The following is a 17982-nucleotide window of genomic DNA, read 5'->3' on the forward strand; positions in this document are numbered from 1 at the left end:
ATTCTTATTCCAAACTAACAGAATCAGGTTTCTTTATAGGTAACTGAGACAACAGGTCTTCTGTCCTATGCTTCTACTTAGCCAACATCAGTATGCAATTGATTATATACTAAGGATTCTTGTGCATGGAACATAGGTTTGAATGTAATGATAAAACACGAAAATAATATGAAACTTAATGTTACTTCTAATACAAATATAGAATTGTAAGTGAGCGCAAAAAAAAATTATTTTAAAGATTGCACCAACCTCCCTGGGATAAAGTTTTCTCCTTCTCTTCATCTTCTGCAATCATTTCTGCCATCTCAAGGAGATCTGCTTCAAACGGATGTGTGGCAAGCTTCTCTTTAATGTCTTCAATGCCCTCGGTGGTTTTCTCATCATTATCCATAGAGGATGGAATAAACATGGGAACAGGCATCTGAAAGAACAGAGACCGAAGGTTTCTTAGGTTTCCCCAAGTGTGTGTGTGTGTGTATGTGGGGGGGAGACAGAGGTCTACAGTGGGTATCTTCTTCAGTTATTCACTATCTTATTTTTATGAGACAAGGTCTGCCACTGAACACAGAAACAGCACACTGGCTAGACTGGCTGACCAGCAAGCTCCAGGAATCTTCCCATCTCTGACTTTCAAACACTGTGATTGTAGGTGTGCGCATAGGGACTATGCCTGGCTTTTACATCAATGCTGGACACTTAACTCAGAGCTGGATGTTTGCTATGTTGGGTATGCACTCTCCCCAGCCCGAGGGTTTCTTTAGATTTCTTGTCAAAATCTGTGAAATGATGTAAGTACTAAAATAATGGGAGGAGGAAGAAGATATTCGCATTGATAAGAATTATGAGTCTTGGTTGTTCTTTTTTATTAGACTAGAATGACTAAAATAAAAATCTAAGTCAGGTGGTGGTGGTACACATCTTTAATACCAGCACATGAAAGGCAGAGACAGGTGGACCTCTCTGAGTTCAAGGTCAACCTGGTCTACAAAGAAGAGTTCTAGAACAGCCAGGGATACACAAAAAAAAAACCCCAAGTCTCAAAAAACAAACAAACAAACAAACAAACAATCTAGTAAGCAAATTGTACATGGTAGCACATGCCTTAAAATCAGCAGTTGGAAGGAAGAGGCAGGTGGACCTCTGGGAGTTTGAAGCCAGTCTGTTCTATAGAATACATTTTACATCTGCAACTAGCCAGAGCTACCTAGTAACACAGTCTGAAAACCTAAAATAATTATAAACAAAAAAAAAATACAAAACAACAACTACTAAGGACTTTTCTAGACACTCAACAAAGTGCTTCTAAAGCCTTAAAAAGAATAATACTACAACATAAAAATCAGTTTCATTTCAAAACTGTCATTATATTTAAAAGAAAGTAAAATATAATGACAGGAATCTTCTACCTCTGCTACAGTTCGGGACTCTTAAATTTTTGTTTTGCCATTATTATTAGTAGAAGTAGTATAACTATTATTAGTAGTGTTGTTATTATATGTTAATATGTAATGAATATATTTGCCATAGTCAAAGGACAATGTATGGAGTCATTCTACCTTTATGTAGGCTCTAGGGATTGAATTCAGATTATCAGGCTAGCCTTCTTGCCGGCCCAGATTTCAGAATTCTAATAGACACAGTTTTTATTTTTCTTTTCCATTTGAGTGATCCCCAAACTAACTTTTTCTTTTTTCATTAATTGCTTTCAGACTTACTTTATGTATATGAATGTTTTCCCTACATGTATGTCTGTGTACCACATGTATGTCTGGTGACCACAGAGGTCAGAGGAAGGCAGTAGATCTCCTGGAAGTGGAGTTACAAATAGGTGAGTGTGTTACAAATCTGGGTGCTGTGACTCAAAGCCAGGTCCTCTGACTCTCCAGCCCTTGTTTTCATTATGTTGACGCAGAGTCTCACTGCAGCCAAGACTGGCCGGGAGCATGCTATGGAGCCCAACCTGACCTTCAACTGGCCAAAATCCTCCTTTCTCAGCCTCTCAAGTACTGAGATTACAGGTGTGAGACACTATGCTACATTATAACACTCTTTCAGGAGATAAGGTATGAGTATAAAGGAAAATGTCTACATTCTCTGAAATAAATAACAAAGGCAATATAACAGCAGCCAACCAAAATCAGGTATATTTTACCAAGAAGTACAACATTTTATTACACAACTGTAAAGTTTTAAGTGAGGAAAATGCAAGCTAAATTAGATCTTATCTCTCAATGATTACTCACAGGAACTGGAATCCCAAAGGGGACAGGAGTATACTGGGTGTAAAGATGAAGAGGTATGGGAACAAACACTGGCACAGGGACTGGTACCACCATAACCTGGGGCTCACTTGGAGTGTCTAACGAAAAAAGCACACACAGAAAAAAATGGGTTAGAAACCATTTAGAGTAATTCCATCTTAAAAGAGGAGAATTTGTGCCAAGCAGTGGTAATACATCTTTAATCCCAGCACTTGGGAAACAGAGGCAAATGGATCTCCAGGTTTGAGGCAAGTCTGGTCTACAAAGTGATTTCAGGACAGACAGGGCTACACAAAGAAACCCTGTATCAAAAAAAAAAAAAAAAAAAAGGGAGAAAAGAAAAAAGAAAAAAAAGATTTCAAAATGAATCAGAGATTTTAATGCAAGACAAGCAAAATAATTAAAAGTATTAGATAATAAAAAAATTATTCAGTATACTATTCTTAGAAAAGGTTTTTATTTTAAAGGTATGACCCAAGAACAAAAACAACAAAATATAACTGGCCAAAGAAACTAAACCAAATTCAAAATGTTATATACAGAAGCAATCCAGGAGCTAAGAGAAAAGGTACAGGATGGCAAAATATATTTGCAAACTATACTTTTTTTTTTTTTTTTTTTTTTTTGGTTTTTCGAGACAGGGTTTCTCTGTAAAGCCCTGGCTGTCCTGGAACTCATTTTGTAGACCAGGCTAGCCTCGAACTCAGAAATCCGCCTGCCTCTGCCTCCCGAGTGCTGGGATTAAAGGCACAAACTATACATTTGACAAGGGATTCAAACAAGTAAACAGCAATAAAACAAATAACCTAATTTATAAGTGGTCAACATGGTGTTGCTGATGGATGGTAGAACCTTTAAGAGAACTTTAGGTCAAGGGGGTGAGAGACCATTTAGGAAGTATAGGGTATGAGTTGATCTATTCTTGGTAAAGAAGGAATCAATTGCTTGTTCCCAAAGATATTCACATCTATGTTACCCACACCACAGGGTAACAAGAGCCAAGAAATTACATCCCCAAATGTTATGTGATAACCTCCAAAATTAGGTGCTAAATAAACCATTTCTGTTTAAATTACCTGCCTTGGGCATTTTATTATAATGATAAACAGTGACTATGCCAATAAAAAAAAATATTCAATGTTAATAATGATCACCAGAAAAATGCCTGTCAAAATTATAATGACAGGGCTAGATAAGACAGCTCAGCAGATAAGCACACTTGCTGCTCCCAGAACAGACCTGGGTTTATTAGCTCCCAGCACCTATATCAGGGGGCTCATAACTACCTGTAACTTGAGTTCCAGAGAACTCAATGCCTTCTTCTGGCTTCTGTTGGCACTTGCATGTCCCTGGTGCACACACCAAGAAGGCACACAAATACATAAATAAAAAATTAAAATAAAGTATCATCTCATATCTTTGAGAATGATTACTATCAAAAAAGGTAAAAAAAAGATCCTGAGAAACACAGAGAAAGGGGTATTCTCTTAACACTCCCAGTGGGAACCATAAATTAGTTTAGCCATTGTGGAAAATAATAAGAAGGTACTTTATGATGAGAATTCCCAGGAGCCAACTAAGTTGTCCTCTGACCTCTATATGCTGACCATGATACATGCATGCCCATACAGGTAAGACAAAGAATGAGGTTCCACCAAAAGGAACATCCTAAGTAGGTCTCAGTTAATTTGTGTGCATGTTATTCAGGATTAACAGCCTACAGGATGACAGCTTTGTATCTAGGATTCTTTTCTAGTTTAAAAATTCTGGAACTTATGGTTGGCAGCAAAAGAAGCTATATAAATACAAGCAAACAAACAAAGAAGATGAAGACTATAAGTAATTCTTAGGCAACTGCCTTGAGTGTGAAAAACAGAAATATTTCTTCAAAAGCTGTATTAAAATTTCTACCAGCTTTAGCACTTAAGCTCAGCTTAGCACAACTTGAAAAAAACTGCTGAATTCTGATTGGCTGTGTCAAAAATGAATAGACTTCTCTCTACTCTAAACACCAAGTTAAAGCTTTTAAAACTCACTAGGAGGGACTGGAGAATTGATTTAGCAGTTAAAAATACTTGCTGCTCAGATTCAAATCATAATACCCACATGCAAGATCACAAATGTCTCTAATTCCTTTCAGAGAGGATTCAAAGCCCTTCTGACTTCCATGCGCACCAGGAATAGGCACACAGTACACATATATACATGTAAGCAGGGTACTCATACACATATAATAGTAAAAACAAACATAAGTTCCTAATGTGTGTGGCCAAGAAGCAGCTTATGTTCCAATGCTCAATCAGCTTTCATTCACAAGATGGAGGCTGTATCCAAAAACGGACAGGCAAAGAACACTGGGATCCTAATCACTCTACCTCAGATAACTTACAGAGCTGGCCTCAAACTCAAAGCTCTGTGTGCCTCCTCATGAACATTAAGACTGAAGGTCTGTAACACCACCCTTAGTGTAACTGACTTTGGGTTTTGTTTTTTTTTTTTTTTGGGGGGGGGGTGGTTGGAATTTTTTTTTGAGACAGAGTTTGTCTGTGTGGCTCAGGCTGTCCTGAATCTCACTCACTCTGTAGACCAGGAGGGCCTCAGACTCAGAGATCCACATGCCTCTGCTCTGAGTGCTGCAATTAAAAGTATGTACCACCACCACCAATGCAACTGACTTTTTAAGACAGTAGGAGGGAACGGGGATAGGTATTACATGCAAGAAGCACAAAAATATATATCACTAAATGAACACATACACAAATGAGAAAATAAGATAATATTAATTTGTATAAACTTAATAACACATTAAAAACTAATGATCTCTGAATTCAAATCCTGTCTACATTATTCTAAAGCTTACAATAAGCCTACAACATTAGTTATTAATAAAGAGGTTACAGTTTTCATAGTATAATGTGAATTGACTTTTATTTGAGCTACCTTAATAAGCCTCAGACAGATAAATACCTTATTCACAGGCAAAGTGTGCAAGCTACACTGGGCAACCCATGTAAGCAGGAAACAGTATATCCGAGGTAATCAGATGCTCCATTCCCTTGCCCTAAATAAAATAACACATCCCGAGAAACATACCTGTCTGGCATTCTTTGTTTTGAGTATGTGGTTTACATGAGGTGGCTTTAGTCTGTGTAATGGGTTTGCACAATAAAGCTTTGTTCTTCAAGAGCCTTGGAGGTTGGGAAGGTGGAAGTTTCAGGGCATCTGTTTGAGTACTTGCCTAGGTCAATAAATAAATAAACCAGAAACCAAAGGATTTTCAAAATGTTTTGAGTAATTATAAGAATTTCAACTTTAAAAGACATATCACTAAAAATACAAAGCAGGACCAAAAGGTAAATATGCTAAATAAACCAGATATATCACATACCTGAAATATTGATAGTAATCAAAGAATACTTTAATATCAACTGACTCTATATTTGCTTATCAAAAAAAGTACCAATAAGCTTACTGTAAAACATTGATAATCAGTACAATGGAGAGTTTTAAATGAGAACTGTTATTTCCTGACTGACTTAGAGGATGTAACCAACATTAATTAAAATCACTTGTGATCACTCAAAGAAACTTGAAGGGCTGAAACTACGGGTCTGAGGTATAGAGTTTGCCACCACAAAAAAATTAAAAAGTAACTGAAACATAAAAAATTATCCCAGAGGCTAGGAACATTTTCAAGATCACTGTTTCATCATATGCTTTGTTCATTATTTTCTTTCTTTATTCTTCACTTAAGAGACAATGTAGACACTATCGAGTGGAAAAAAAATTATATACAGTATGACTAGCATGGAATGGGAGTGAGGAGGCCTAAGTGTGGGTATTAACAATACCCAGAACAGTCTCTAAAATCACATGACCAGCCTCAGTACATTTATTTTAATTATGCATAATTTTAAAAAACCTTCAGTAATTAATTACATAAAGGTATGTACCAAGCATTCAAAGAAATAAAGGTATATAAAGACCTGATTAGATAATAGAAACTGTATTCATAAACAATTCTATACCTCAATAGAATATATTAGCTCAAACCTATATGTAATACATATAAATGAAAATATAAGATCAAATTAACTTACATCCCCAATGATTTTTGCTGTAACTGTTGGAACTGCACCTTAATAGAAATTGAAACATAAATTTAGGATCTTTAAATTTAAACATCAGCTCATAAACACTAGTCAGATGATATGTATCTTTCCACTTAGTTTAGTAAAAGCAAGCAACTTGAAAGTTTAAAAAAAAAAAAAAAAAAAAAAAAACACAAGAAAAAAAGATGGGGAACTTGTAAAGACACCACAAATGCATATTAGTGGTACTGCAAGCTGCCAGGAGCTACATACAGTTTGGTTTTAGGACCCTGGGACAAAGGATTAAAGTGTGTATTTTACATCTCAAAGCAGAACTGGCCTCCAGGTTCTCCCAGCATCCCTCAGTCCCTACCTGGCATATACCCTGCCCCAACCCTGAACTTTCCAGCCCAGGGGGCAGGCTGTCTTTCCTCCAGAGGCTCCTCCCTATGTAATCCAAACATTCTGGGTCTCCTCTGTACTGCACGCGTGCCCTTTCTTTCTTACCAACCCTCACTCACCCCCATGGTGACTTCCTTAGCCTTGGTCCTTGGGAGTCAGTGAATTCATCTGAGAGCAGCTTCCCAATTGACCTGCCTTTCATATATTCTAATCTGGTTTGAATTGGCTCATTTTACCAGTGGAGAAATAACCTATCATATACAATATTTAATTCAAGTAGTAAGAAAGGCAGTCCAAATCAAGCTATACCTTGTAAGACGCTGTTGGTGTTTGCTGTGGGCTGGGCAGCAGGAGCACTTGCTAAAGATACCACATTAGCAATAACTGGAGTTGAATCTTTTCTGAGGGATGGGGGCCCTGCAGAAGCAGCTTGAACCATGGAAATACTTGCTGGTTAAAAGAGAAAGAAAGAATAAAATTAATATAATTTATTTATGTTTTACATAGAAATCAACAGCTCAAAGGAGACCAACGTTTCCAGGACTGAATAAGTTGCTACGGAGCAAAGAAACTTCAGAAATAACGGGGCTTGTTTTACCACTTCTTGGCCTTTTGGATAAGATCAAGTGTAATGTCTTGTCTTTGCCACTTAAATTACTGCATTGTTTGCTAGTTTTTGATTAATGAAACTTGAAAGTCTCTCATGTACTTTACCTTTGTATGGATATGTACCAATCTCACTTAAAACCAACAAAAATGTACAAAGGCACAATTTCAACCAATGACTATCACAAAGTAGATGCAATGAGAATATAAGACAAAGATGTTTCTGAAACCTCACCTTTATGTGTGAAGGGCTTTGTAAGAAGCTTCTAGGGTAGGCACTTGCCTCTCCTCACGAGGGCCTATGCTTAGACGCTGCTGGGTCTCAGAGCGGCACTAATTTGTGCTCCAAATCATAAAGTTTCTAAGACTTTTATGCCCTAACTAAATATGTATACAGTTGGTTGTTGACTGATACAGGTCCCACTCACTGTGTAACACAGGCTGGCCTCAATCTCACTATATGGCTCATGCTCTCCTAGAAGTGTATAAAATCTATGTCAGGGAGGTGATCAACACTTCTATATATATATAACACCCACACATATATAGAGGTGTGTGTGTGTGTGTATGTGTGTGTTATATTTAAAGGTTCATTTGATTCGGTCTTCATTTCATTTGCTATAAGCAATCTGAAATCTTTCATTATGAAAGCCAAGGTGTATACAGAATTTAAAAACTATAAATAGGGCTGGTGAGATGGCTCAGTGGGTAAAAGCACCGACTGCTCTTCCAAAGGTCCCGAGTTCAAATCCCAGCAACCATATGGTGGCTCACAACCATCTGTAACAAGATCTGATGCCCTCTTCTGGAGTGTCTGAAGTCAGCTATAGTGTAATTACATATAATAAATAAATCTTAAAATAAATAAATAAATGGAAACTGTAAATATCACTTTTTCAGAAAATGAGCAGGGCTGAGTCAGTATTCTGAGAGAAAGCTACAATAAAATTTGCCTGCCAGGTGTGGCAGTGCAAGCTTTTAGTCCCAGAACTTAAGAGAAGCAGAGGCAGGTGAATTTCTATGAGTATTAAAGACCAGTCTAGACCAGGACAGCTAGGACTCTCTTACACAGATAAATCATAGATAGATAGATAGATAGATAGATAGATAGATAGATAGATAGATAGATAGATAAAATCGTTTGCTTTCAGGTATTCAATAAATTATTTAAATGTTAATGGTATTCGTTTAATCTTGTTGTTGTTGTGGCTGCTGTTGTATTGAGATAGGATCTCTCTATGCAATCCTAGCTGTCCTTGAACTAACAGAAATCTGCCTGCCTGTTTCCCAAGTACTAGGATTAAAGGCATGTGCCAACATGCCCAGCTTGTTATTATTTGAACATAATAAGATTTGTATTTTATAAAATTACTGACAATTTATATATTTTAATCTGTAGAAATAAAGTAGTTAGCTCCTTGTACTGGTAAGGGTTCACTTACTCTTCATTGCATTTTACCTGCATTGTTTTGTAAAGGTGGGTCACATACAGTTTGCTGATGACAGAACATCAAGATGCAAAGCAGGTTACAAAAGTGTTTTATGTCACCTCGCCATTTCAATGACTCACTCAGTTTACCCTGTCTCTTGCAACCATCACATTTGGCCATCTGAAACAAATTGAAAAGGGCAAAGAAGAAACAAACCATCAGGGCTACAGAGATGGCTCAGCCATCAGGAGCATTGGCTGCTCTTCCAGATGAACTAGGTTCAATTCCCAGCTCCTACATGGTGGTGCATAACAGTCTCCAGTTCCAGGGGATCTGAGGCCCTTTTTTCTGGACTTTGAAGGTACCAGACACAAACATGATGCACAGACATACATGCAGGCAGAAAAAAACCATACACCCATAATAAAAATAGTTAAAACAAACAAAATATCTCTAGTCTGATGGAATAAAATCAAGATAACAAGTAAAAAAATGACCTTTAGAGGCTGGCGAGATAGCTCAGTGGGTAAGAACACTGACTGCTCTTCCAAAGGTCCTGAGTTCAAATCCCAGCAACCACATAGTAGATCACAACCACCTGTAATGAGCTCCAACGCCCTCTTCTGGTACATCTGAAGACAGCTACAGTGTACTTATGTATAACAACAAATAAATCTTTGGGCCAGAGCAAGCAGGAACTGAGCGAGCCGGGCTGACCGGAGCGTGTGGGGTTGATCAGAGTGAGCAGAGGTCCAAAAATTCAATTCCCAACAACCACATGAAGGCTCACAACCATCTGTACAGCTAAAGTGTACTCACATACATAAAATAAATCTTTACAAAAAAAATAGCAATTGAAAAACAAAGTTCTGGGCCTGTAAGAAGGCTCAGTAGTAAAGGCCCTAACAGCCAAGCCTGACAGTCTGAGGCCGATCCTCAGACCCATACAGTGGGAAGAGAATCAATACCCACACAAGTTCTCACCTGAACCCTTTCCCACACAAGAGCCACAGCATGCATGCACCTACATTAACATGTATGTGCTACTGTACACATACAATCAATTCATCAAAAAGAAAAAATAAAGATGTTTTTAAAAAATTTAAACAAATTTTTTCAGAATTCAGAAGACAAGACAGATTCATGTATTTAAATGATAAGTGAATAATAATTAAAATATTTTAATACCATAAGTCACCTGTATCTTCTACAAGAAGTTAAAAACAAAAGAGTAAATTTAAATCCCCCAAATGTTGTACTAATTGCTAAGAAACAAAACATTTAATATTAAAGGAAATTTAATCATCAAATTATTATTCTTTGTACATAAATTAAGAAAAAGACCCTAACGCTAACCCTCTCCAAACCCAGGAATGTGAATGATTTTTTTTTTTTACCTGATAAAACAAAACTGTATACTTAGACATGCATTCTTCACAACAGAAGTCTTCCACCTTTCCACCCAAATTATTTTGTATCAGTTTGGGAGATGTCTGTAAACAATAACTGCACATTTTACAATGACTTCCCCAGCGTTTTCCCAAGTCGTGTTTATAAAGCAATTTGCAACCTAAGAAATCAGAAAAGATAAAAATTAATATGGGCTGAATAATAATTATGTTTTCACACATGGGACTTAACCAACTGACAGGTCAAGAAGTCAGTTACAGTATCAAAACTAGATAGCTGTGTGTGTGCTGACTGAACTATATGCTATATATAGTAAGCTTCATTGCATAAAGTTTTTGTTTCATTTAAGGTGTGAAAATACCTAAGGTTTATAGCAGGATGCAATGTGAAGTGTAATTAATTTGTATAATAGTTAAATAATTTGAAAGCCACTGATCAAGAAGGATAACAGTGCCATTTTGGAGTCAAGTAAAACATTCTTAAACATATATTATCTTAAAAAAAAAAAAAAAAAAAAAAGAAGAAAGAAAATTAGCTTCACTTGGTATCCCTATTCAGAAACCCAAACTTAGGGTGCTACTAGAACTTAAAGCCTTTCATCTAGAAATGAGGACAGGACCTAAAGGTCTTTGAGCTTTCCATCAAGCTAATGGGGTCAAATATACCCTGTGTTGCCATATTATGTACTGTACTTTAGAAGACCTTTGACTTCATCTTAATATCTACATAAAATTAAAGAACTAGATAAAATAGCAAATTATCTGCCAACAAATAAAAAGATGTTGAGGGTCTGTACAAAGGATAAAACAGACTGGCATTGTAATCCCTTTAATCAACAACTCCTTTAGAAACCACCGCACGCTCAGTAGGATTACTATTTGTCTCTTTACCTTCACTACAAAATGACTTGTCAGCACCTGAGAACCTCACAGTCTCCTTTATAATTTTCTCAATTTTACAGTATTCACACATTGCCATTACATTATTGATTTTCTTATATTCATCAGAACAATTCTTGCCACAGAACTGAAACATTTTACCCTGTAAAGAAATATTTAGTAATTAGATATTTGGTTTATATTATAGAAATTTTCATCCCTCTTACTTCAAAAATACATGGTAAGCGGTTGAGCACATGGCATGTCCTAATCTTATTAGCACTCAGAAAGCAGAGACAGACAAGACCTCTTTAAGCTCAAAACCAACCTGTCTACATACTAAGTTGCAGGCCAGCCAGATTTACACAGTAAGCCCCTAACTCAAAAGTGAAAAACCCAAATGGTGCAATTTTGAGACAGAAAATCAAAAAATACATTTACAGAGTGTGTTTGAGTTTATATTCAAACTCTTATTATGGACCTATACTTTGCTGTTTAATTTCTTCTGTATTTTATAAAAAAGTTCTGAGTAGCCACACTAATCTGAAACTCACAATCCTGTGTGCATGCACTTGCACAGCAGCTAGGAGCCCACACTTACCTTGTAGTCAAGAAGCTCTGGCTTTGTGGCAAAAAGCCGGTTACAGTGTTGACACCTAAGCTTTACCACACTTCGGGCAAAACCAACATGCTGGGACTGGGCAGCCAACCTCTGGAGCCCAGCAGCAGCAGAGCTGTTGATCGAGGTGGGGGACACAGCGGGGGTACTCCCTCCACCTGCAGATGCTGATGAACCTGTGGGGATGCTCACGATTACCTGGCCCTGAGACAAGGGCACTACTGAAGAATTCATTCCAGTTGGCTTGTTAAACAAATTCTGAAAAAAGTAAAACAATAAGAATAGGTCTATTTAATCACTTGGTCAAAGACTAGGAATTATGCCCCTCTGTATGCCAAGAAAGATTCTAGTAATGCAACAAGCTAGGCACCTTGTCTTTGAACACCTTAAAACTGAATGAGGCAAGTCTCACTCATGTAGGAAAAAACCATCCAATAATCTTCATAACTAGTATTCTCTCAATAGTGTTATTAAATCTCATGGATGACAGTGAAGTGACTGTACAGGCTAAACTAACAAGCTGAGCTGAAAAGCTGTAATAGAAACAATAGTCCTGGTACAAGGAAACAGTAAGTTTGTATGACTATAGTAGGTGATTCACTGACTGAAGAAGAGGAAGATTCCCAAGGTCCTACCTGGAAAGCTACCACACAACTGTAGCTGCAGAAGTTGCGTATACTTCCATCTGACATGGCTAGATGATACTGAGGGATTGCTGAGGTTTTACAACTGTTACACTGAACTTGTACACCTTAGCAAATGAAAGTAAAAGCTAATGAGTCACACATAAACCTAGGAGGAATTAAGTATCAGACAAAAATTCAATTTTCAGGTTAAGCTATAGGAACTGAAGCTAAACCTCAATCATGCCACATCTATCATAAACTAACTGAACATTTAAAAAGCTTTAAATTTTTAAATAGGCATAATCTACCCTGAAATTATAAAATAAATGGATCTTGAAATATACTGGATGTGGATAAAGAAAATACATTAAGGAAGATTATTTGTAATCCATTCAGTAAGGGGGATGCATAAATAGGCAAACAAGTAAATAAGGTAACAGGTTAATAGTTTACAACGAAAGTGTGAAATGTTTGTACTAAAAATCAATTAAATTTAGACAAAAAATTGGGCCAGCAAAAAAGTAGTAACTAATTTTCCAACGATTACATTTTATAGTTTATGAAAGCAGTATTACCTGCGGAAGTAACCATTTTAACTCTGTAAGCAGATAAGCAATTAACAGAACAGAAAAGTTCTGTCTTCCCCAAGCTATTGGTATTCTCAATCATTTCTGCTGAGGATCTCAATGATTTGCAAAGCGCACATGGTGTTATTTTGGCTGATTTCTAGTAACAGAATAAAACAACATTCATTTTTACCAAATTCATAAAGCATAATTCTTTGAAATGTTTAACTTAACTCTGTTGAAATATTACTACTTTTTATGTGTGGTGGCAGGAATCAATCCTGCCCTGCATGGTACATTTTTTTCCCCTTACTCATGAAGTATTTTAAAACAGTAGTTTTCAAATGATCATCAGTACAATCCTCAGAAAAATCCTTCACAAAGGCAACTTGTATGTTATTTTGAAATTCTGAGTATGCATATTATATATGTATGCATACAAAAGTGAAAAGCATTTCACCGTGGAACCATATGTTATACTTCTATATTTCTATTGTATACCATTAGAAAACAGTGTTAGCTAAAACTTAGTAGTTAAGATCTCCTAACTGATAAACATTGTTTTTAAAAAGTTGTTTTATACATAACACAACTGTCTCTCTTTTATATATTAGCCAAAAGTGTAAAGAGCTTCCTATGAGAGATACTATTTAAAGCAGTAAAGTTCTAATTTAAGGAAGTCAGTAAATTTAGAAACTCAGTATTAATCCTCTCCTTAACAAGGCATATTGTAAGCATCAAGGTCAGAGCAGAAAACAATGATTCTGACAGAGCAACTGTCACTCAACTACGAACTCAACAAAAAATAAGGGCAAGTACTATTACCCTGTCACACACTTAAGAAAACACTGCTCAAGCTACAACTAAAAGACTTTCTGTGATCAATTGTAAATGTGACACTAAAATTTGTGTATATTAGGATGTTCTGATCTGAAAAATCTTCTAACTCCTAGATCAGAACTGTAAACAAAAACTTAATTTAAAAGACTTGAGTCAAAACTAATCTTTGTAAACTTCTGCTGACACATCGATCTAGTCCTACGAGCTATGCTTTGTTTGTGATACATAGAACCTCATAATACTTCTATCATACCATCTTTTCATTTATATATATATATCACAAGTATGTCTTCCCACAAAACAGAAATTGGATTCAATGTTTGTTTGAATAAATTAGAATTAAAGGAAGGAAAGCAGAAGCAATAACCATCCACAATGTGCCAGGCTGTGTGTATTAGTGCTTTTGCTCTTAGTTTACACAGCCTAGTTTTCACAACCATTAACAGGTAAAAACAAAAACAAAAACAAAAACTACCTGGAATATATGTAGTGTTTTCCCCATGTAAAACTGTACATGAACGTATTAGGTTGGTCTTAACATTCACCACATTAAAATCTATAGTTTGGTCTTTTTTTGGTTGGGAGGATTGTGTTTTTGCTTTGAAGACAGAGTCTCACTATGTAGTTCTAAATGGCTTGAAACTAGCTATGTAAACCAAACCAAACTGGCCTCCAGCTCAGGGACCTGCTTTCTTCTAACTCCCAAATTCTTAGAAATAAAGATGTGCATCATCATGCCAGGCCCTTGTACTTTTGGAAGATTGAGAGTAGGAACCTGAGAAACGTGCCCTTAACACAGCATATTTTAATACATGAAAAGTAAACGTACAAAATTAAAATTAAAAACCCAATTTTAAATTATATGTTTTATTCTATTTCTCTTTTTATGAAGTAAGCCTCAACTTTTAGTACCTGATATAATATCAGAAAAAGAATAGCCTTCAAAAAATGTTAAATTATGTTTCATTTGTGAGTAAAACATAAATAAGGCTAAACCCATTCAAAATTTAGAATTCAACAATAATTTTAAAATGCTGAATTTCTACAGTGAGTCCCAGGCCATCCAGTGCTACATGGTGAGAGCCTAACTCTCAAAACAAAGCAAAAATACCTCTTCCCCAACAGCAAAATAACTGAATGCAGTAATAGTAAAACCTGACTGGCACTATTCACTGGTTTTAGTGACCTATATACAAATTCACTATGAAAAAAAAGTCAGATCAGCAAATGTAATAAAATAGGAAGCCACTGTAAAATATAAAATGTATTTACCAGCCGGGCGTGGTGGGGCACGCCTTTAATCCCAGCACTCGGGAGGCAGAGGCAGGCGGTCTACAAAGTGAGCTCCTGGACAGCCAGGGCTATACAGAGAAACCCTGTTTCGAAAAGAACAAACAAACAAAAAAAAGTATTTACCATCCCCTAGGACAGTGGTCCTTAACCTTCCCAATGCTGCAACCCTTTAATACAGTTCCTCATGTTGTGACGACTCCAACCATAACATTGCTTTCATCCCTATTCAGAACTGTAATTTCGCTACTGCTATGGATCATAATGTAAATATCTGTGTTTTCCAATGGTATTAAACCACCTCTGTAACAGAGCTACTTGACCCACCAAATGGGTCATGCTCCTTAGGCTGAGAACCACTGTTTAGGGTAACCAGCTATGAAACTAATATATAACCAAAATTTACTAGTGAGATGTGGACCAAAAATCCAAACAGCATAGAAGATTCTTATCATTGAGTTTCTCCAGTTTATTCTCTGCAAATTTCTAATTTACAAAGTAATGAATAGCCCTCATTTCTTCTGGTTAAGGAAGAAAATTCTCTTCACTCTACTAAGATTTTTATTTTCTAGTTTACAACTGTAATTATGTGGTTCCACTTGCAAGAAAATATATGTATGTGCATGTACATGTACATATATACATGCACAGACATACATGAATCTGAACCTTTTTGCTGAAGAACAAATTTAAAATCCAAAATGTATTTGAAAGACCAGAAGGCTACACACTAAAAAGAATGGATATCCCTAGGAAATAAAATTTTGCTGTATGTTTGGGTCACTTAAAAATTACTATTCAAAAACACAAATCACATCTGAAATAAAAGCCACACCCTAGCCAGGCATGACATTAAATGCAGGTGATTCGATTCCTGCCCGTGGTAAGCAAAGGCAAGAGGGCTAGAAGTTCAAGATTAGCCTAGGTCGTATGACAAATTCCAGGAAGACATGGCTCCATAGTGAGACCCTGTCTCAACAAAACAAAGCCATAATCCTAAAAAGATGCATTTCTTACTAGTTTGGGGGGACAGGGTTTCCCTGTGTAACTATGGCTGGCCTCAAACAAACTTGCAGAGATCTGCCTACCTTTGTCTCCTGTGCGCTGGGATAACAGTGTGCATCATCACTATTCAGCTATAAGATGCATTTCGTAATGCGTGTACAGAAATTGGGACGTACAGAACTCTATTTCAGAACAGTTAATATATATGCATTTGGCAAATGCCATATGCATATAAAAACTTAACCAAATACTTATCTCATTGTTTTAAACTGCTTCAAAAATAATCCTATCCAAAGGTTTCAACTCCCCTAAAATGAAGATAAATCAAGATTTAAAAGATCAAATACCTGCTTGTATGAGGTGACACACATTGAACTACAAAACTTCTTAGACTGCCCCTCAATCTGCAGCACATGGCACTGTCCAGAGCCACTATAACAGTAACCCCCACAGTTCTCACAACAGTTCATAGTGAGGTTGTTAGCAGAGCGAAACTTAGAGAAACAGGCATCGCTGCAGAGCTTATGAACCACGTTCTGGTAATTAACTTCATGTCGAATCTAAGAATTACAAAATAAAATCAAAACATCAAACATAAAGAATCAAACATTGTTCTTTAAGCATAAGCATGAAACTTACTCATTCAAGTACAGTAAAAAGATAACTTACAACAGCATTCTTCTGGCACATGCTGCATTTGGTTGAAATGCTATTTGTATTTATGGTAACAATGGGCTTTTTTTTCAGTTCATATGTTGACAAGCATGACTGACTGCAAAAATCCTTACTGGTGGTGCTATTTTCAAACTGGGCACTGATCACGTCCTTGGGATTTAAAATGTCTCTAAAATGATAACAGAGATGAAAAAGTCACAGGATATTACATTTACCACCCTCTTGGTGTATTAAAGCAAGCAAATAAAACTAGGCTTACAATAAAGGGCATTGCAACTTTTTTAATTTTATGTGTATGAGTACTTTGCATACATGAATGCCTGTGCACCACTTGGGTTTCTGGTACACTCAAGGAACAGAAGAAGGAGTTGAATGGCCTGGAAGTGGAATTAGATGGCTGTAAGCTACCACAAGGGTCCTGGGAATCGAAGCTGGATCCTCTCAAAGACTAATCAATGCTCTCAACCACTAAATCTCTCCAGCCCCCAGGAGAGACTGCAACTTAAATTTGTTGGTGTATGTTTGTACAGCTGTTTAAATTTGTGAGTGTACATGTATACATTTGTGGTATGTATTGCAGTGGGGAGGATGTTGTTCCTTCTGTCTTTTTTTCTATTTCATGTTTATTTATCTTGTATGTCTGTATGTCTGCATGTCAAAGGACAACTTGTGGCTTCCAAGAATGAATTCAGATACTAAGTCTTTACTCACTGAACCATCTTACAAACCTCCAAGACAGGGTCTCCCTGAACCTGGAACTCAAAGATTCAACTAGGCTGGCTGCCCCACTGACCTACAGGGATCTACTACTCTTTAGCTTCCCAGTGCTGAGTATCTGAACTTATGTCTTCAAAAGGCAATCATTTTTATAAATAAGCTATTTACCTAGTCCTATGTGATACATATTTAAGCATCACTATATAAAATCTAGATGTCCACATCTAAAAAATTTAATATGTAAGCATCAGTAATGAAGACAAAGAAGAATGAATCCCAACCGGGCAGTGGTGGCACACATACCCTTAATCCAAGCACTTGGGAGGCAGAGGCAGGCAGATCTCTGAGTTTGAGGCCAGCCTGGTCTACAGAGTGAGTTCCAGGATAGCCAGGGCTACACAGAGAAACCCTGCCTCGAAAAAGCCGAAGAAGAAGAAGAAGAAGAAGAAGAAGAAGAAGAAGAAGAAGAAGAAGAAGAAGAAGAAGAAGAAGAAGAAGAAAGAAGAAAGAAGAAAGAAGAAAGAAGAAGAAGAAGAAGAAGAAAAGAAGAAGAAGAAGAAGAAGAA

The 17982-nt window shown here is 36.7% G+C and overlaps 1 protein-coding gene across 2 annotated transcripts in view; it reads right to left on the reverse strand.

Moving 5' to 3' along the window:
* Zmym4 (zinc finger MYM-type containing 4) overlaps positions 1-17982 on the reverse strand; it is a 99579-nt gene that overhangs the window by 27045 nt on the left and 54552 nt on the right. Inside the window, exons 8-20 of one of the 2 annotated variants that reach the window (XM_029539596.1) lie at positions 16694-16868; positions 16372-16584; positions 12899-13049; positions 12333-12448; positions 11680-11955; positions 11091-11241; positions 10188-10360; positions 8820-8970; positions 7064-7204; positions 6362-6399; positions 5355-5499; positions 2244-2359; positions 250-421 (exon numbers count right to left, since the gene is read on the reverse strand). In XM_029539596.1, coding sequence (XP_029395456.1) covers positions 250-421; positions 2244-2359; positions 5355-5499; positions 6362-6399; positions 7064-7204; positions 8820-8970; positions 10188-10360; positions 11091-11241; positions 11680-11955; positions 12333-12448; positions 12899-13049; positions 16372-16584; positions 16694-16868 — 2018 coding nt within the window. The remainder of the gene's footprint in view (positions 1-249; positions 422-2243; positions 2360-5354; positions 5500-6361; positions 6400-7063; positions 7205-8819; positions 8971-10187; positions 10361-11090; positions 11242-11679; positions 11956-12332; positions 12449-12898; positions 13050-16371; positions 16585-16693; positions 16869-17982) is intronic. The other variant, XM_029539595.1, reaches the window with a different exon arrangement.

This window comes from Mus pahari, chromosome 6 (assembly GCF_900095145.1).
Source record: "Mus pahari chromosome 6, PAHARI_EIJ_v1.1, whole genome shotgun sequence".
NCBI classification, from domain to species: Eukaryota; Metazoa; Chordata; class Mammalia; order Rodentia; family Muridae; genus Mus; species Mus pahari.